The 20,896-nt window shown below is 37.5% G+C and overlaps 1 protein-coding gene across 1 annotated transcript in view; it reads right to left on the bottom strand.

Annotated features, from left to right (window-relative positions):
- Positions 1-2,907: 2,907 nt before the first annotated feature.
- The window catches only part of CUL3 (cullin 3), a 57,025-nt gene continuing 39,036 nt past the window's right edge, over positions 2,908-20,896 (bottom strand). Inside the window, exons 8-16 of the mRNA XM_062005764.1 lie at positions 18,831-19,007; positions 17,598-17,768; positions 16,147-16,254; positions 12,839-12,963; positions 12,416-12,512; positions 11,656-11,790; positions 6,661-6,847; positions 4,831-4,976; positions 2,908-4,122 (exon numbers count right to left, since the gene is read on the bottom strand). Of these exons, the coding sequence (XP_061861748.1) occupies positions 3,991-4,122; positions 4,831-4,976; positions 6,661-6,847; positions 11,656-11,790; positions 12,416-12,512; positions 12,839-12,963; positions 16,147-16,254; positions 17,598-17,768; positions 18,831-19,007 (1,278 nt within the window). The 3' untranslated portion in view covers positions 2,908-3,990. The remainder of the gene's footprint in view (positions 4,123-4,830; positions 4,977-6,660; positions 6,848-11,655; positions 11,791-12,415; positions 12,513-12,838; positions 12,964-16,146; positions 16,255-17,597; positions 17,769-18,830; positions 19,008-20,896) is intronic.

Genomic DNA, 20,896 nt, shown 5'->3' with positions numbered 1-20,896 from the left:
CACAATCTTCACTTGAAACAGCCTCTTCACGTTTTTACCTTAACATTCCCTTCTGCCATGCCACATATGAAGTTAAAACATGGATAAAATCAGCCAAAGGATTTGGAATATTCAATCTGGTTTGTGGGCACACTGCATACCACACCCCTACATACGAAAGGACAGAAAGTGGAGTGGATTATTCTCCTGTTTGTTTATCCAGCTTTCAGTCGGATATGCAAGTTCTGCATTTTACCAACTTCCCATGATGCATTCCAGAAGACAGAGGAGCCATTAATCTCATGCTTCAGGCTCGGCACACTGGTTATTTTCTCTACTATCCAAAGTATCAAAATGAGTACTGACAGAAGCTGGACTTCAGTACAGACACAAGATCATGCTTCTCATCTGCCCCACACACTGTTCTAAGTCTGGTCCTAGACTGTCAATTTCTCACTCTAATCCCCAGGGGCTCCGAGGAACCAGGCACTAATGACCAGAGCCCACCTTGCCTCTAGCCATTGTGATGAACAAAGCAAAGTTAAGGAGTTTGGTTGAGCTATGAAGGTTTTGGCCAGTTTTGGACATAACACAAGAGACCACAAGTAATTACAATTTGAACCTCATCTCTTTGGAAGCTTATCCCCTTAAATCATGCATCATGACAGGCTCTATTATCATACATACATACGAATATATATAGAGATATATATATGCACCTATCAGGTACTGCACAATTTTATTTCAATGCATGTGAATAAAAGTACTTTGCTCATCCAGAATATTTAGTGCAATTCTGGACCTGACCTGTAAAAACAGAAGAAAAGTAAATCTTAAGGCAGCTGCCAATTGTCAATGAGCAAACATAACCAAAACAGGCAATATTAGACTGAAAGCTTCAGGATCAAAAGGGCAAAGTTGATCTTTAGGAAAAGATGTGAGGAGAGACATTTCATTCAGATGTAGTTTAAAGCATCCAAGACTCAGCCTGCTTTGCAGAGATGCTTAACATTCATTTGCTCTGTAACAAATGAGAAAATGGCACAGAGAAAATTCTAGAAGAGGAAAAGAAGAAATCAAAGCTGTGAGGATAACTATCAATGAAAAGAGCAAGAACTAAATCAGGGATAGATGAGATCATATACTCTTGACCCTTTAAAATAAGCTCGTCTACAAAATAAATGCCTATGTATCTTCAAATAGAGAATAACACCTGCTTTTCATTTGAGGAAAAGCTAAAGAATTAAACTCAACATTCATTTGGCCTTGTTACTGCATTTAACTGCACATTAATGCAAAGAAACCAAACTTTTAATAATTATACTCATCCATGTAACTATAATCCTACAGACTAAATTTTAACAAAATTACCAAAGTTTTAAGTGGAAATTAAGAAAGGAAACAAACATGAAAAAATAGATAAGGAATTGCAGAACTGGGCTACAGACTGCAAGAGAAATCTCACTAATGTACCAACAGCAATCTCACCCACAGCATAAAGGCAGGAGCAGCAAACTCACCTTAGGCAGAATCCTAGTGATGTCTTGTTCTCTATAAAGACCTTTTGCATTCTCTGTCTTTAAATCCTCCAGCAAACATTTCCAAAAGGTGACTTTAGCAGAAGTCCCTTGCTGAATACTGTCTTAAATTTAAAATGGAAACTATACTCTTTAACATTTGTTACTGGAGGTGGCCATCACCACCTGCTTTCTTCTGGCAAACATCCCTGCCCATATAGCTTGTAAAGACCCCTACCATTAAATTTGTAATTTTACAGTAATTCATGGAACATTCAGGCTCAGCATTTCCAAAAGCCACCAGAGATAGAAAGCTGACGCACAGCAGAAGTACAATCACAACGCTAAGGACCAAGTCCTCCTGTCACAGAGAGCAACAGTAATAGTATCTTTATAAGCTTGACAGGGAAAAAGGAGATGAACATTTTTCTCCCTGCAAACCATGGGAAAACTTTAACATGCAATCAGCACAACATTCATGCTGTTATTCAAGGAATAGGATACACATAAAATAAGACCTTCATACTGATCTATGGAAGAGCACATTCCATTTTGAGGAAGGTGTTTCTGATGACTTAAAGATACAATCAAAACCCCAGCTCTCATCTCACCTGTATTCAGTATTGTTCTATGGCTATATAAGGACTGCATTTCTACTGCAGTTTTGCATATACTGTACAGGGACAGCTGCTCTAATAATGGTCAGCAAATCCATTTTTTGAGTGGCTGACAGCCTAGCTGTTCTCTTTTGGTGCTAAATTCATGATGGATAATGGCTGAGATGTCCCTCAGCCACCTCTCTTCTGATAACTTAGAAGCTCTAGTGTTCTAGCTCAGCTCATGTGCTGCGGGTGTGCAGCAAACACAGGAAGCTTCATTAAAAAAAGCTTCAGAACAGTCAAGCTAAAAATACCATCCCAATTCCAGTGTCTCTCTTTAGAAGAAATATCCTACTACTGAACAACAGACAGGATTTGTATCTTAACAAGCTTAAGAGGGGTGATATTGAAGGCACATTATGAACAATACTCTCCAACCACATTGCTACATGACATCCCCACGTATTTAATACAGCTAATCAAGAAATGCTCTGGCAGTATCCTAACACTAGACAACGAAGTGGTTGATTTGTTTCAACTCCAGCTCTACATATTTTTCAATAACTATGGATGAAAGCAAAGTGAATCAAGAAAAAAAATATTGTTTTGAATGAAAAGAGAAAAATGGCTACAGCAGAGAAATCACGTAATATGTGCACTGGAATGGCAGAAATACTGGTCAATAAAAGAGCAGCCCAATGCACTCTTCAAACAGTTTCTATGAGAATAATGGTGCCACTAACCTGCAATTTGTAATCCATTTTTGCAGCATACTGACAAGAAGAAAAAAGTTCCAGGGTATGAACAAAAAATTTCATTACAGTAACAATTTTTTATTGCATGTTTAAGATGCATTTTTAAAAACAAATAGTGAACGCTGGCTCCACTTCAATCTCCTGAAATATGCATTTATGATGGGAAATCCTGGGGCTACACAACCATCCATGATGTTTATTAACAAAATATAATCCCAGCATGTTTCCCCAGGGGACAGTATTTAGTTCCAAAAGATTGTCAACCCTGTACTCTGACACACTTGAATTAGTTGTTTGTGTACACTAAATCCATTTATTTTAAATTTATTTTGTCTACATTTAGTGAAATAAAAACATCGCCCTGTACAATCCACCATCAGCAGTGAGTACAACAGCAAAAATTATTATACAGTTTATACACACTAAAGTCTTTTCCTTTTTCCTATAAAGAAACCAGAACAAACCTAATCAATATAGAGTTTAATTTAGAAGACCTCAAATTACAGAAGGGAAAGCCAAAACGATTACGGTCTTTTCCGAGCCCCCAGAAGTTCCTGATTCATGGTGTTGGACCAGTGAGTGCAGTTGGAAGAGTGAAAACATGCTCAAGTTGTCGTCTTGGGTTTCCAAAAAATTGCCAAATATTTAAATTAAAACCATGGCTAGTTAAAGAAACATCTGAAGCAGAGCAATATAACTGGGAGTTTTGCCTTACTAGTCGTGGTTTCTTTTAATCCCAACTTATACAATGCGCGAAGTGCTAAGCAACACTACAGAAACACATTTACATCAACACTGAATCTGGGGAAATGAAATTCCAACAATTTTATTTTTTTAAATGAGCTGTATTTTTTTCTAAATTTGTTTTTATTTTCCTGTTTTCATACAGTATTGAAAACAAACGCAGCACATTCACATTTTCCCGAAGAATTGTAAGGATGATCTCTACAGGGATAACGTTGAAAAGCTCAATCAATTGATGTTGAAAACTCTCAAAAGGAGTAAAACGCTTGATTTGAATGGTCTAGAACATGTACTGTAATTTAATAGAAGAGATGGTCGTCTTAATATTAATGATTTAAAAGAACTTCCCAGTTCATGCGAATAGTCCAAGAACAGATCAAACTTCCCGAATGCATTTTATGCTACGTAAGTGTACACTTTGCGATCCTCGGGTGTTCGTGCCAAATACTCTCTCTCAATAAGTCCTTCAATACGTTTTTTAATAACAACTGGACTTGGTAAGAATCGGGCCTTCAGTTGCTGAGTTACCTAAAAGAGAAAAGATCAAAACCAGTAATACAAGGTCAGAGGGTAAGTAAGATCACTAAGTATTCCTAACTGACCAAAGTGATCATAAACATAGACAGGGCTGGCTGCAACCATGAAGTGTAAGCTGCAGGCTGCAAACTTCTGTCAGGGTTTTTCCCCTTCCCCCATCAATGGCTTGCTCTTTTTTCGGTATGCTGCAAAGCACTGACCCTCTATAGAGGCATGGTCAGAATCTGCGAATCCTCTCCACTTTGGAGCCTTAAGGGAGTTCAAGAGTGGAAAAAGTGTGCTATGCTATCCCTGAAGCTGTCAGGACTCTGAAGTTAAGAGCAGCAGGTTTCTTCCTGCTACAAGCTCAAACCTCTCAAATCTAGAGCCAACAGTCAGTAACAAGATCAAAGTAGAAAATAATTAATGTTAAGTGCAGTGTTTTTTGTTGTCAACTGTTATTTCAAGGGACTTGGTAACACCATAACAGCACTAAAAGGAAGAAGGAAAATTAGATAGACCCACAAGTACATCCTAAACTGACAGGCAAGGAGTTAGATGTCTTCAGATATATAGGGAGAAGAAAAAAACAGAGGGAATAAATTAAATACAGCATCTCCCAAAAGCCTTGCAGAATCATGTGAGGGCAAACTGTCTAACTTGCACAAATTAACAGGAAAAGAACTCCCATGCCCATATCAAAACTGTGTACAAGTATACCTCTGCTACTAGCACATTGTGTTGCATCTTCTTCCTAGATTTCATTATCCGAACTATAGCAGCTTCTATCTCATGTTTTCTGTCATCATCTACTTTCTGCCTTGTTTCTTTCCTTTCTGGATCAGATTCTCCTTGTTTGGCAGCAACTTAAAAAAAGAAAAAAACAGAAAGAGAATGTGAAATATGTTAGCAAATTAAAATTATTTTAGTTGTGCGTTAGCTTCACTATTTCATCTAGACATCAAGTTACATTTTCCTGAGTTTTGACATTCTCAAAGTTAATTTTTTTGGTAAAAAGCAGACACAAGAACATATTAACACTTTCTGGCATATTTTGATAGCAACTGACAAGGTAACAATCTGTTATTTCCATTATTGCTATGATACAATTTGCATAGTACTCAAATCTGCTTACAGGCACCACCAATCAATCCTCACACTCCCATTAAGTATTTTTCTCTTTAATATAGCAAATAATCCACTAATTAAATAGGAAAGAGATTGAAGATTAACTTCACAAACTAGTTAAATACTTTAAAACTTTGTCAGTCAGAAAAAATAGTCCAACTTTATCCTCTTCAACTCAATCATACTCTTTTTCTGTTCTCTTCTAATTATGCTTTATTTCTGCCCTTATATCTAGTTTTTCTTACTGTTTCACCCAAGCATCATTACAACCAAGGTCTCCCACACAGCTAATAATACCTTCTTCCCTGTCCTTCTTCACTAAAAGCCCCAAGTATTTATGAGTACTAAAGAGACACTCAGAAGAAGTCTTCTGTGCAAGAAGCATAAAACCACAAGTATCAATTTTCATCTAAAACCATTTTGCACTCCAAATCACATTCTTCATTTACAGACACCTGTGGAGTAGAAATGAAAAAGCGGAATTCCAAAGCTTGAACAGTTGTCACAGAATTTAACTATGCCTGGGAGGTGTCTTGGGCCCTGATCAGAGGGTTCTCAACATCCTCATTTGACTGCTACACTCCTGCTCACGGGGAAAATTATGCAGATAATGGCAAATGTTTTAACATGACAGGACTCTGCACGTATATGCACAGTCCAGCTAGCATTTATGTAATGTATACAGGTACTAGTAGGTTTTAAAAACTTAAAACCTGAGAAACAGAAGCCCACCAACTCTGTAACATCCAATCCTGCGCTTAAAACACTGCCAGCGATGCTGTGTATTTTATGTACCGACAACTGCACAGTCAGAAAGTATTCTTAGAGGTACTAAAAACTAAGAACTGATCTTTCAAACACTCTAATGAGATATATCCACAGCAATGCCACACCTCAGTCTGCTTCCAGAGAGTGTTCTAGACAAAAAGCATCAACATTGCTTGTGTGTAAGACAAACAAACTTCTATGATCCAACAAGGTAGTATTGTACCAATCAGCTTATTTGTTAAACCCAAGGCATTGCCCAAAAACATTACAGCTACCTGGCACTTGGAAATGGCTGTTTTACCATGATCTAAAAATGACACTCAATTTGACAGCAGTACAGCAACTTATGAGGCAATTTTCCCATTTCCGAATCAATCAGTACCATGTACTTAATTTTACTCTTTAAGTTGAATTTTATTTCTCTTTCAACATTCCATTTTAGGAGAAATTCCAGGTTTTATACAGTAAAAGGCTTAACTGACTTCCACACTTTTCTCAGAATTTAAATTTTCATTTTGATGCAACTAATCATCAATGATAAAATGTTTGTTCTCTCTTCCTTTTGCTTGTACAGACATCAACCCTGCAAGCGAGAATCTGACATTTTAGGGCGGTGTTGGGACTGCAAGACAGTAAAATACAAAGCTCACTTACCCGTCTGAATCTTGACTCTGTGTAGTTTGGATGTGAACTGATCATTCACTGTAAATATATGACCATTTTCTATTTCTTTTGACTTAGGCTCTTTTGTGAGAACACGCTGTGTTGGTTTGCCACATGCAAGGGACTGTAGGGCTCTAACGAGTTCTCTTTCGGGGATATCCGTTTCTTGTTGAATTTCCTAAAGAAAAACATCTTTCTTAGTTTATGGCTATAGCAGAAGTAAGTATCATGTTTTGCAAACATCCGCACTGATTGCTTAAACGTCCACCTTCATGTGTGCAAAAGAATATTACTGTAACAGTTTTGAGACTTGAAAGGTTAGAAATCATTCAGTAACAAAGTCCCAATATGTACTAAGCAAAATGATCCACCTGAGTCAATGCATAGTGAATTCTCTCAAGTAAATAGTCACCATGAGCTGAAAACAGAAGAATAAAAACCAGCTGTTTCATGTCACTGCAATTTTTAGGAAGACTGACAGGATTTGTTCACTGTTATCAATGTTTCCTGAACAGAGTGAAACCAAACCTTTTAAGTAGCTCAGTGGTGGAAAATATCCATGATATTCATGTGCATCCCTAATGAAGGACTGGGTAAATGCTTTTTGCATTCAACAGCACTGGGAAATAAGAACTTTTTAAATGGGAGCAAATAAGGTCTAGTTTCCCTGTAACATAGAAATAGTCTAGATTAATCACATCTTTCTGATTAACCCAAAATATTAACAGCCCAGATTCCCTTGGCTAGGGCTGGTCCAGGTGAAATGAAAAAACCCTCATCATAGTGCAAACATAAGAACTTTGAAGAAAGATGATTATAAAAACATATATATAACTTGTTGCATCTCTGTCAGTATTCTTCAGAGTTCAGCTGAGGGCTGTAGGATCACTAGAGACCATGAGTTAGGAACCAAATTACACCAGATGCAGAATGATATCTCACCATGCTCTAGGAGGAGGCCAACTACTACTGCTTCCTCAAACCTTGTTCATTTACTGAGCTCCTTAGAAATTCATTTTAGCCTTATCTCAATTTTCTTCCTTTTTCTAGTTTGAGGAAACTGCAGGCATCTCAGATTTCACATTTTCAGTTAGATTTGAGGGACCTCTGTCAGCTAAAGATTAAACTACCATATAGAGAAAATAAACCTCACAGACACAAGAGCTGTCACCATCTCAGCTTCCCCACCTTCAGTTCCAAGAGCAGTATCACGTTCTTACACTGTCCTCAAATTCCCAATTCTCATGGTATAGAATGATGACAACCTTCAGGCTACAAAACAGCAGCCACACCTTCCAGTGATCAAAATGCCAAGACTGGTAAAGATCTATAAAGAACTTGTTAAAAGTTCTTTAAACAGTGACCAGAAAAATCAAATTTCAGAGCACAATCAAGTTCTATTCAATGATGTTATGTCTTCAGTGTACTCAAGTTTGGGTTTTAAAAATCTACTCAGAAGAAAAGTGCCACTCTTCTGTGGTCACCCACCACTGACAAAAATAATTTGAATGTACTGGTCCCTACTCAGACTCTGCCATTAGTTACACTGTGTCTCAGACATCTCACTGCCAGGTCTCTCTGATGCCCAGGCTTAGACAGAACATTCCTTACTTTTCAACTGTTATTACAATATTGCAATGTACAACGTTGACTTTATGGGAAACTGTGGTTTTGACATAAGTTTATATTCATTTGAATGAGGTAAATAAAAAAAATCTTACACCTAAAATTTGAAAGAATCCTAATTTGTGATAGGTACTGTTTATGGATGATTATGAGAAAGAAAGTGTTCTTAAACTCAAGTGTGTTCTTAATGCATTCAGAACTACACTATCTGAAATGTGACATGTATCCAGATATTTCATCTGGTTGCTAATATGAAAATGCCTCTTTCCAAGCAGCTCACTTTGAAAGTTACTTTTTTTTTTTTGTTTGTTGCTTTATTTAAAACAATTGTCACTTTCACATTCTTTCTGGACTCAACACATAGTAATATTAAAAAAAAATCCAAAATACTATAATCTTTCACAGTATCACAACAGAAAGTCTTACTGAAAAGGACTGATCAGCATAAATTTAACAAACCAAAGGAAGGAGACTTAGATTTTAGGACTTAGCTGGATTTGGTTTGTAGCCTTGAGGTATTTACTTAATGCCAATAACATGCAGGTTCCTGAACTTTGACTTTTGATTGCTTAAAATTAATCCTTTCAAAACTAAATCACTTCTACAGAAAAAGACACATACTCTAAAAAGTTGAAATGGCTTTTTTTTTGGATGCTAAACGTCCTTATAGTAAGTACTATGTACTTCTGTGTTAATTTGACTTCACCCTTTAAACATTCCAACTGAGAACCTAACCTATGCAAGCCATTTGCCTTGCAGAATTTCTAAGCTAGCACTAAAACAGAAACCACAGAAAGCGTAATTTTATAACATGCTGTCTCAGAAGGAGGCAAAACTTCAAGCTGCAACAAAAAATGTGTAGCTATGAATGTAAATGGGGAGAACAGATGTTGCTACGCTTTTTCCTTCAGTCTGTTACATACAATTTTTCTGAACATATTAGTATACAGACATTTAATGTAACAGGGGAAAAACGGATACCCTTTCCTCATCTCCAAAAAAGCCTTATTTTAAAAGGCAACACAAGAGTTGTGCACAGAAGCAGTACTGATTGCAGAATTTTAGTTCTACAAATATTACCAAGTGAGTTCCTGCCTGGAAGCTACAAGAGATGAACTGCCTCTGGTCAAATTCTAAGCAAGAAAAGAGTTTTAGAAGGAAACTGAAAGGGAAAATGTTATTTTGTTGAAATGGAAAAAAAAAAGAATAAAAGGATTTTTATTTTTACAGACTTCAACTTGTTTATTTTCTAAAGCAGAGATCAGTTGAAGAGAAAAGATATAAGCCAGCTTTACGTTCTCATCTCTCACTTTTGTGTAATTACACAACAACTTTACTTCTACTGCAGTTGCATCTGTATTCCTTGCTTATTTAAGGAAGAACCAAAATTGTTCCCTCATTTTTTATGTTGTCATAAAAAAATTGTGCATTTCACATTTATACTGTAAAATAACAGAAACATGTTGAGCATAAGATAAAACTTGATTAGAAGCAATTGAGGTCTTAGAAAAACTTAGCATTCTTTGAAGGCTTGCATGAACATCCTTCTTACGTTCAAGTAGCATTAACCTACACTCACATGGCCAGAGTTCTTTTGCATATAGAAATAAAATATTGCTGTATAGGAACACAACAAATTAATATATTTTTGTGAAGGAATTCTGCTGTGCAATACTCCTTAAGTTTATCTAGCATCTTATGCATAATTTTACCATCATCGTTATCCAGTCTTCTTCTCAATCATGTGGCTTAATGGCTGTTAGAATAATTGTAAGGATTTTGTCAAGTTTACAATTAATAATCACACTGAAGACAAACCAGCCAAGTCTGTTCAATTGTGAAGGCAACTTCAAATTAACCTGTTCAGCTGTGAATCTGCAGAAACACTAGTGTCTCAAACAGTTTTATGCTTACACAAACACACACAAGTCATCTCTCATGAAAGCACTGCCAAGCACTCAGCAATTAATCATGATCTTCAATAATCAATGAACAAAGATAAATTAATTCTGCTCTTACGTTTTCATAAACCTTCCTGGTTGGAGTTAAAGACAACTCCCACACACTTCACCAAAGAAACCAAACAAAATAAACCCTCTGCCTTAATGTTTTAGGTACAGTGGGACACAAAGTAGGAGTTTAAGAACTCCCAAACCAGAGATACACAAAACATACACAACCTAAAAGCACATGGACACATTTCTCTATCATCTGGTTTTAGTAAATTAAACTGTAATTTAGAGTACGTATTAAAAATTTTACTTTTCACTTCCCTATCAAGTATTTTTTATTCCTATCTGGGTGAGGCTCCACTACTCAAAGCCTACAATGTTTTGGAATAAGCTAGGCACCAGCCCAATTTCAACACCAACTTCAAGAAAAAAAATGAACTCTTAACATCCCCTTCCCCCAGCCCCCTAAGTATTCTGCCAAGAAAATACTCCAAGCCATAACACTCCTGCAATAGATTTCACAACACGTGGGGCTTTCTGTGCTCTAAAATAATAAACTACTTGTAGTTCAGAAAAAGATTAAGAGCCTCTTATCAAATCCTGCCTTAATCCCAGCTGAGACAGCTTCAAAGAAGCATTCTTTACTAACAGGCCAAATAAGCTGAAAACAAAATCCAAACAAAAAGGCAAATGATTACTATGCACAGCACAATCAAAAGTAGATGAGAAAACCTGGAAATACACTGTTTCAAACTGCACCCATACTGCTTTTCAAGGCTGCCAATGCGCTCTCAAACAGAAGACAACGTCTAAAACAAAACTGTTAGTTGACAATAACAATGCTAAAACCTCATAGCACATGATCCTCCTCCACTCCCAAAGTCTTCTTCATCATTGTCTATCAACCTTTCCCAGCACTGCCCACCTAGTCTCCTTGTTAAGAATCTATTTGAACCATCTTCATTGTCCTTTCTGGCTCACCAGCTCAGAGAAGGGATGAAAGTTCTTTGATTCATCCTACAGCTCACTCCAGCCTGCCAATTTAAGCACTTCAGTGTTTCAGAAGCCAGGATACAAACCCTTTTCCACCCTTTGGCTTCTAAATCCAGTTTCTCAGGGACAAAATGAGCAAACGGAGCCACCTTCTGCATTCCAACTTCAGCTTTTCAATAGCCCTATGGCCTAGGATTAACAGCTCTTGACATTTCAGAAAACTCCTCTTCACAAATAATTTCCTTCCCTAGGATTGCTTCCCAGGTGCCCTGCTGATGATCTGCTTCCTGTTTTATTGGCCCGATCCACACTGAATTAGAATGAGAGGCATCTGATCTTCAAAGGTATATTTAAGAAGACAAGAAAGTGCCTAAACTTGTTATTTAAAATCAGGTGAGAAAACCATAATGCTTACCTCAAATGTGTATTTTTCTCTGTTGTTAAAGAGCATTAATATCGTCATCTGGAAAGTGGAGACTTGCAATATGTGCTTCCGTGTATTTGAACCAGTAACTTGGGCTCCTCCTACACCAACTTCTGAGCCATCTTCCTATTTGGAAATAACAATACTACTATTAGATTATTCTCTACTGCAAAGTATTTTACCATTGTAAGACGACATAATTATCTAGGGATCAGTCTACCCCCAAGTGATAGAACAGCATCTGCTGGTGGCAGACACAATGTCTCTCCAGGAGCTGTCGTAGAACCACAGGGTTAATGAGGTTGGAAACACCTCAGTCGGTCCCACAGTCCAGACTTCACTCAAAGACAAGCTATTCTAGAACAGGCTAAACTTGTCTTAACAACACTTTTTCACATCAATAAAAATCAAAGAGAAACATTTCATTGCACTTTTGACCAATTCAGTGAAAAAAATGAAAACAAAAACCACAGAGGTCCCTCCAAAGTCAACATTACTTCTTTTCTATGAGACAAAGATTATGCTCAGTGATGCATTCAAATTATTTACAGGGAGAAAAAAAAAAAAAAGAATAAAAATGAAACTGCTATAAAGGAAGAATCAGAGTATAAAGCTGATGGAAGGCACTTTCTCCTTATTCTTGTATTATCAATGGGTAAGCTTCCATTTTACAAATTATCAAGTTACTACAAAACTGCATTTGTTTGGTTTTTAAAAAAGATACAGTATTTTCATAATCTTGACACTTTACCTTTTTAACAGGCCCATAGAAAGTGGCATTGAGGTCTGCAGAACCCATATGATGCTGGAGTGTCAGCTGTCGCCCACTATGTTTGGCTAAATAAAATCTGAAATAAAAATGAAAACTTGAGATACAAAAACATGAACTATGTATTAAGAGGAAATTGCTTTAAACAAGTTACATAGATGTTTCATAACCATCAAGGACACTAAGAAACATCTAACTTTTACTTTTTCAAAACATTAACTCTCATTAGAATTCTAATAAAAGCTCCCAAAGCCTCAAGCTTCATAATGTGAAGCTGTTATTTCTGCACAAACCGAAGAAAAGCAATATGCCAGCACATCATTAACTGTAATGGCAAAGCATGTCTATAAGTTTATAAAGCTTCTTCTTAAAATCTTGAAACCGAACATCTATTTTAATACATACCTTCTAAATATTTCAAAAGCATGTCTGGGAGCTGGAGGGATGTTGCACTTTGGTGTGGCTGACTGAGTTGGCCAGTAACCTGTTGTGAGGACCCGCACTGTAAGATCAACACCACCTAATGAGACCTAAGGATAATTGAAAGAAAACATCCACTATTTTAAAACAGGATCATTTTTCACTGTTTTTCTGTATGAGTGTAGAATGTATCAAATTTTCACAAAGGAAAAAGTAGACATATCTATAAATACTATTTTTACAAACCCAGACAAATGATTTAATCATTCAAAATAGGTATCAGTACAGCAAAAATCCTCCAGATCATTTCTCTCTGGCATTTAAGAGTGTACAGAATCTAACAAAATTAGTTCCTAATTAAAAATGAAGTATCTGTGATCATTGACCCAACTATCTATGTAACACCTAACAATTCTTTTTAAACACATTTGTGATGACATGCAGTAAAGCCAGACTGCTAAATGTATCAATTTCAAAATAACTAATTATAAATTTAGCTTCTGGAAGCAGAAAGTAAACACTGAATATCTAATGTGAAACCACAGGGAGCTTTTCCTGCAATTTACCTCTGGGCTGCAATGTAAACAGTTACTCACTTTCGCACACACAGCGCAGCCACTTTCCCTCAAGACAGCCATTACCACAAATATTCAGCACTGGTTAGGAAACATTCTACAACTGGAGTGCTGATCTATGAAGTAGTTGTGTTAGCAGGTGATAAACGTCTGGCTACCACTGAGGCACAATCCTGACTAGGTATCTCAACCAAGCTAAATGTTATTAAACTTAAAAATGACTACTTCAGCTCTAGGAGGTATAACCAATACCTTCAAAGAACACACATTATGGACAAGAAAAAAAGAGAGTATACTGTATCCAACTTGCTATAAACCCACCACACAGAAACAGAGCACAAAAACTCTTGTATGAACTCAGAAACTTCCACTATTCAACAGCAGAGGAGCTTTTCCATGCAGTAGGGAAAAGTGTTTGTATTGTGTTTTATATTTGAATGCTCATGTGTATCAACAAACTTGTGTCTGAGAAACTTCTGAAAAATCTATCCAGACTGGTAACAGGCTACTCATACAAAAGCCCCTTTGATGGAATTTCATCAAGGTTGAAGAGGAACAATTTGCAAAAGTATGTAAAGACCCATATAAAGGTTGTTCTGTAGCAAACATTACTGTCATGCTTCTAATTTCCTATCACCAATACGATGAGGTTCACAAGAGAAATTCAAACTGCCATTTAGACACAGAAAATTAGTTAAGCTATGAAAACAAGTTAAAAAAAAAGCTTCATCAGCTTCCTTCCTCCATCTACAGTGTAAGGTAAGACCATCAATGCAGACAAAAAGATGCAGAAAATATCATTATCTGGAACTGAAACATCTTAGTTGAGATGGCAACAGTTTCCCAATTTTTTTTGGTCTTTGCCAGCCCAGAACATAGCACTAATTTAGAATGCCTCACATCATATGTTATACAGAGCACTGAGCAGTTTGTGACTTGAGAAAGTTTTCTAAGTGCTTCATTTTACAAGATGTTTTTTCAGCATAAAAATAGCATGAACTATGTAATAGAAAGTGTCTTGAAGTGGTCTAATCTTTTACAACACTCCAAACAAATTGCAGTTCCAGGATTACTCAGTTAGCTTGGACTTTCACTAGTGATTACCCTTCTACTCACTGATAGCAAACCAATCACATATACAGTCCTTGGAATAACATGTATTTTAGGATATAGGATGAAATTTGAAATAAGGCCTAGCAGAATATCTATTAATGTTTTAAATCTATCTTATTACATAAAGAGACGTGTCTCCTCACTTCAAACTGTCATGTGAAGTACATGAATCTTTAACAGAAGAAAAAAAAGTCCTACGTGAGACCTAAAATTAGGAATGATCTAACAATCTTTTTCTTGGAATTAATGTTATAGGCATTCTAGAAGGAAAACATGATCAGTCTCTAAAGAAAAAAAATCAGTAGTAAAGCTGTCCATCCACAAACACCTTTATATCTATCCATATCCTCTACTACCACCTCTTTGGGAAACCACTTTGGGAACATCCTGTTCTTTCACTCCTGATGATTCACAGCATGCTGATGAGGAAAATTTCAGCTGACTGCTTCAAGACAGCAAAGATTTCAGATCACCCTACACAACCAGGGACAGAGTATACCCATGAACATATTCCTGGCATTCAGATTTCTGAAATCAATTCAAACATGCTTGATGCACACGCTTATCTGCACATAGATAACTACTTGGCTGTTTATACTATATATTATTAAGTGCTACTGTGAGCAAGGAAAGTGTCATCTCAAAATAGGAGTGATTTCTCCATTATGTACTACTCCCTAAATCTGCTTAATAACACCTCCTGATTGAACAGTTAAGTTCCTATTTGGCAATAAAGTGGCAGCTCAGCTTTCAGTGAAGGCGAAAACTGCCTCAGGAAAGTTAACCATGTTTTTTTCCAATGCCTGAAGTACTTTTCCTTGCTGTTAGCGTAAAACATGGGTCACCACGAAGATTACCTTTAAACAATGAGAAAAGGAAGCCCTGGCTGGTGACACGGCGTTTTGGAACCGCGCACGTGAGCCCGCAGCCGGCACGGCCGGGCCGGGCGGAGCGGAGAGAGGCGGGGCGGGCCGCGGCGGGGCACGGCCGGGCCGGGCGGAGCGGAGAGAGGCGGGGCGGGCCGCGGTGGGGCATGGCCGGGCCGGGCGGAGCGGAGAGAGGCGGGGCGGGCCGCGGCGGGGCATGGCCGGGCCGGGCGGAGCGGAGAGAAGCTGGGCGGGCCGCGGCGGGGCACGGCCGGGCCGGGCGCAGCGGAGAGAAGCGGGGCGGGCCGCGGCGGGGCACGGCCGGGCCGGGCGGAGCGGAGAGAGGCGGGGCGGGCCGCGGCGGGTCCCCGCACAGCGGCCGCTGCCCGCCCCCTGCCGGCCAATGGCTGGAATTGCCGGCGAGCTCGGGCAGCAGGCGCTGCTGCAGAGCCTCACCGGCAGAACGGGGACACGGTCGGAGCTGACCTGGGATTTTATGGAATGAACTTGGCACTACTCAGGCTGTGGGATCAAGCTTCCAATTGACTTTTGTATTTCGGGAACTACTATTGAAGTTTGTAAGATCAGAAACACGGTCAAAGACAGGTGATTTGTGTGTGACAGCAACCTCCTTCTTTCCATACACATTTACCAACAAATGAAAAACCACAAGCTTTGATAAAGGTCTCGGGCGTGGGCTGAAGCAAACAAAGCAGCATACACACTCCCATGCTCTTACCCCAGTTGCCTGAAGATGTTGCCTGAACTCATCCATCGTTGTGTTTGAGATGCTCATGTCCCTGAACATTCCTTCCAGTTTAGACGTGAACTGACATCCACATTCAGTCTAAAAATACACAAAATAACTTCTTTTTGCCAGCACTATGAAAACAGAGGTTCTGCTGTATGGACAGAATGTATGGACTGCAAGAGTATAAGTTAGTTTAAAAATCTCAAAATTGATATTTCTGTGTATTCGGTTACTGAGATTCTCATTTGCATTTCCTTCAGAACACAGAAGTTACATATCAGATGTAAGGATCTAACCCTGCGTGTATCAAAACCTGCTTTCCTTCTTTTTTCTCCGTTATTGTATTTTTCATTTCTTTTTAGCTTCCCATCTCATCTTAAAAGAACCTGTGGAAGCCTATCAGAACAAGACATACACTTTCAATACAATTGTTGTCCTAACTCATTTTCAAGGCTTACTGCATATTACCAAATCAGCTTACTAGACCTTCCAGTTGCACTTACAGGACTTTGTGCCCATTTTTAATGGACACCTTGACATGTCTGGTAAAGGCAAATGTGTTAGCTTCAGCATCCTAACCACTATGCAAATCCATTCAAGAGAGGAGAGATCCAGTCCACTGACTCATCTTGGAAATGTGTTTTTAGAATTCACCAGGCTACAAGAAGAGGTGGAGAGATAATTGTCAAGAATTAATACCAATAATTTGGAATTAATATGGACAATCTGGAGAAATCTGATGCAAATGGGGTTCGCTGATAGAATATGAAGATCAAGAATGAAAATCAGTGAAGTTTGATTTTAGGATCAAATCATTCTGCTTTGCAAGTTACCTAGTCAGTTACGTCACTTCAGAAGAAGTTGCATTAGAAATTGCTTCATGGACTGTTCCCCTTCAGGCTTTACTTTCTTCCCCATCTCTTGGCCTATTTAATCAGTAAATTCAGCCAACTAAGGAAAATGTGTTTCTAGACACCGATATGAAGATCTTGTTTTTCAATCTAATCTCAAACTACTTAATAAAAAAGGAATCGTTATCACCAGTCTGCAGATGGAGACAACTAAAACCAACACCACATGCGATGAAGGATTCTACTGTGAGTAACAGAAAATGTAGAATAAAAGTCTTGTCTTCACATCTAGTCACTAGGTAACAGGAATTGTCCTCTTATTTGAGAGTATTAACTAATTGGGGTTTTTTCTGGAGAAAAAATAGTTGTTTTCTAGATTGTTCTCTCATCACAGGTGCTTTCCAGTATTTCCTTCCTTTTATTTCCACAAAATTATTCAGCAAAGCCTTTTCTATCTTCTGTTAAGGCTTAAAAAAAGTAAATAAATCTGCACTTAACAGCCATCAAGATGTGTGTTACCTATATATCCCTTCTGTAAAAACTGAAGTCACATTTGTGAAAAAATGAAGTATGCAGATATTGTCTTACCTTTAATTTAGAGATCATATTTTTCTCAGAGTCATCTGAAACACTCTTGTTTGTGAGAAGTCTTCTTGCCAAGTGCTGCTTGTAATAGCGTTCAAAAACATCTTTCTCTTGCATAAACCTAAATAAAACCATTGCCTTATCCAATATAGTTTCTACTTCTTGCTCTGTTAGCTGTAAAAGAAATAATTTGCTGGTTTTAACCTTCCCGCACAAGTGTCTGTCACAAACTAAATACTTAAAGTAATTCACAGCAAACATACAGCCCAACAGTAGCCTGTAAAGAAGCAACAAAACTGGTCCAGCATATGAACAATAGAGCCAAAAGAATAGTGCACAAACTTAAGGGAGGAGAAAAAAGTAGATCTAAAATGGAGAGAAAAGCAATCATGAGTGAGAAGGAAGATGATGGACAGGCAGAACACCTGGATAAATACAGTAAAAGTTCCTGCATAAGTTCTTAAGTAATATCATTAAAAAAAAAGCACAGTTGGAAACCAGTATTAGGAGTATGAAGTTACCTTGGAATGAAAGCTTTTATGTTAAGACTCATTTTGAAAGCATGTCTGGTGTCACATTAAGTAGCTACTTATTTTAGAAACAGAATTTACTACTTCATTCCCAAAGCCTAAGAAATAGAGACAGTGAAGCCTCAGTTGAACCACCTTGCCCAGTTCTAGGCTCTGTACCTTAATAAATTTCATGAAAAACTACGAGGTAAGACTGAAGAAACCAGTTCTACTTAAGCTAGAACAAACAGAAACGGTAATAGTCTTTTTGATACATAAAAGTTGTAAAAACAAGCAAAGACAGACTGTTTCTCCTACCCAAGGGTGAGTTAATTATGCTAATAAATTATTAGATATTGAGAATAACTGCCAAAGTATAAACATATTTAAGGAAATTGTACCTAAGGCTTCAAAGGAAGGGAATCTGCGGCAGAATCTACTGCAATCTAGGGTTTTTTTTTTTTGAGAGGGTATCTGCCAAAACTAATCCAGGTGTAACTGCTTCAGAAACTGGGGACAAGCCACATAGCATCTTCAGATTTCCTTGTGCCTTACATTTCTATACATTTGTATCTAAATAAGCTCAGATGTGTTACATATGTAAGTTTTTAAGGCAGTATTGCCATTTATCTTGGCACAAAAATAATTCCCAGAAAAGTAGTTTTGTGTAATTTCATCGAAGTTCACAGAGCAAAAAGCATGATCTTTTCATTTAATTTATACTTACTCCCTTGACTCCTTTTTTCAGCTTATCATCAATAAATAATGAGAGGTACTCAGGAGACCTAGAGTTGAGGTTGAGGAAGTACTCAAAGTCACCGGCAATAGTTTGCTTGAAGAGTCGGTCATTATTGAAAGATTCTTGAAGAAATCGGTCAAACCTGCTCTTCAAATCCAGCAAACCCTTAAAAAAAACCACCAAAACCTTTTTCATTGATTTCAAGTTGTACGCTGTGAAACTGTAATAAAAGTTGAAGTCACAGAGAAGACTACATCTACAGTCAGAGTTTGTGTGAAGCTCTCTATGTTTGGCATTATTAGGAAGTATCTGAAATATCATTTATGTTTTTAAATATATAGCTGCCAAAAAGCTCTCACAGAAGTAATTTTCAGATAAACTGGCTAAAATATTGGTGCCAAATACTGGTGTAGTTTGCTGCTAATAGGCTCGATAAAGATTAAAAACGTTTTTTAAAAATCATCCTTTTTAAACAGGCTGGTTTACTCTATTTTTAAGTCCACATTTTGTATTTGTTAAGGCTCTTCTATTTTAAATAACACTGACAAAGTCACTATCAGGGTACAGAAAATACAAGGCTAAGCACCTACTAACTGCATCCCCAGAGCTACTAAACCAGTTTCAGAAGAAAACACAATGAAACAACAGGCCTAATCTTGTTAGGCTTTTTATTCCCTCTAATTTCAATCCAGGGACATGTTCTGCAGTATTTAGTTACGTCTCCTACTGATCTTTAAGGGTTGCTGTGAATGTATGAAAGTTAGATAAAAGCAATAGCTCTCCAGTTATCACAATGGGAAGTTCACAGACTTACCACTTCCTCTGAACTGTGTCATCAAATTAACATTATTTTTAGGGTTTGCACCATCTTTACCCAGAGTTAAAACAACTGAGTGCAGAAGATCTTTCAAATTACCTGAGCACCTTGCTAATAATCATGTATGATACATGCTTTGACTAAACATTTTGGGGGAGAAAGAAGATTTCACTCAAGAGTTAAATATATCACGGCCTACCACTACCCACAAAAATTGTTTAAGTTAAATGATCTTAGTCTTCAGTTTCTTAAGAAATTATTTGTTGTTACTTAAAAAAGCCATTCAAGAATTACTCAAGTAGTACTGCTTCTCAGGAACTCACCATCTCACTTAAAGGAATGGTCTTTAGACAGCCTAATTAATGCGTTTAGGAAATTTTAAATTCAAAGTAAATCCCACTATCTCTGTTTACCAAGGTTAGCTTATGTCTCCTCTCCAGGAGTACACCATCTGAACAACCTGGTGTTAAACAGGAGAAACTGTTAGTATCTTAAATCACAACAGCACTTAAGTACCCCTTCAAATTATTATATGAAGTTTTAAATACAATCCGCTGGCAATGCTTTTGCAATCGTCTCACCAATTATGCTCAGAGTTTGGTGATGTCGTGTTGCAAAAGTAGTGCTGGACTATGACAAGATTCTTTTTCTTGTCATAGCTATAACGTAGCTTTCTTGTCTGTCTTCTAACTGCTATTTGAGTCCTTGAAAGACTCAGATGAATGTGGCTGAGATGAGAAGAGTGAGGTGGTTTCTCAGTTCATAGGTATTTTTCTCTGCTTCCATTATGTCAATGGAAATGGAAGATAAATCTGTTTGGGGGGTTATGTGGTTATCAAATATTGATCCCTTCCCTAGGGCATCTTCATGAGATGTTTGGGGTACATGCTAATAGGCTGAGAGGATGAGCTCTGCCAAAGCACATGCAGTACTGCTCTAAGTCGTCTTCAGCTTCATTATGCAATTCGCCTTCAGAGCAGGAAACACTGATAGCATCCTTATCATTAAGTTTTTAACTCTTTCTCAGTTAAATTTTTTATGATACCCCTTTAGGTTCATAAAGATTTAAAAGGAGTGAAAATTACTTCAAAGTAATACAGACACTTATTTTCCACATCATTTGCCCTTTTTCTTTCTTTCCTTTTTTAAAAAATCATACTACCATAAAAGCATAATAGCCCTTAATCATTAAATCTAATAAATCTCAAAAGCCATTCTCTCCTAACAATCTCTGGAG

Source organism: Colius striatus, chromosome 12 (genome assembly GCF_028858725.1).
Source record: "Colius striatus isolate bColStr4 chromosome 12, bColStr4.1.hap1, whole genome shotgun sequence".
Taxonomy (NCBI): Eukaryota; Metazoa; Chordata; class Aves; order Coliiformes; family Coliidae; genus Colius; species Colius striatus.
The sequence above is the reverse complement of the archived record's forward strand: the minus strand, read 5'-3'. Positions and strand labels throughout refer to the sequence as shown.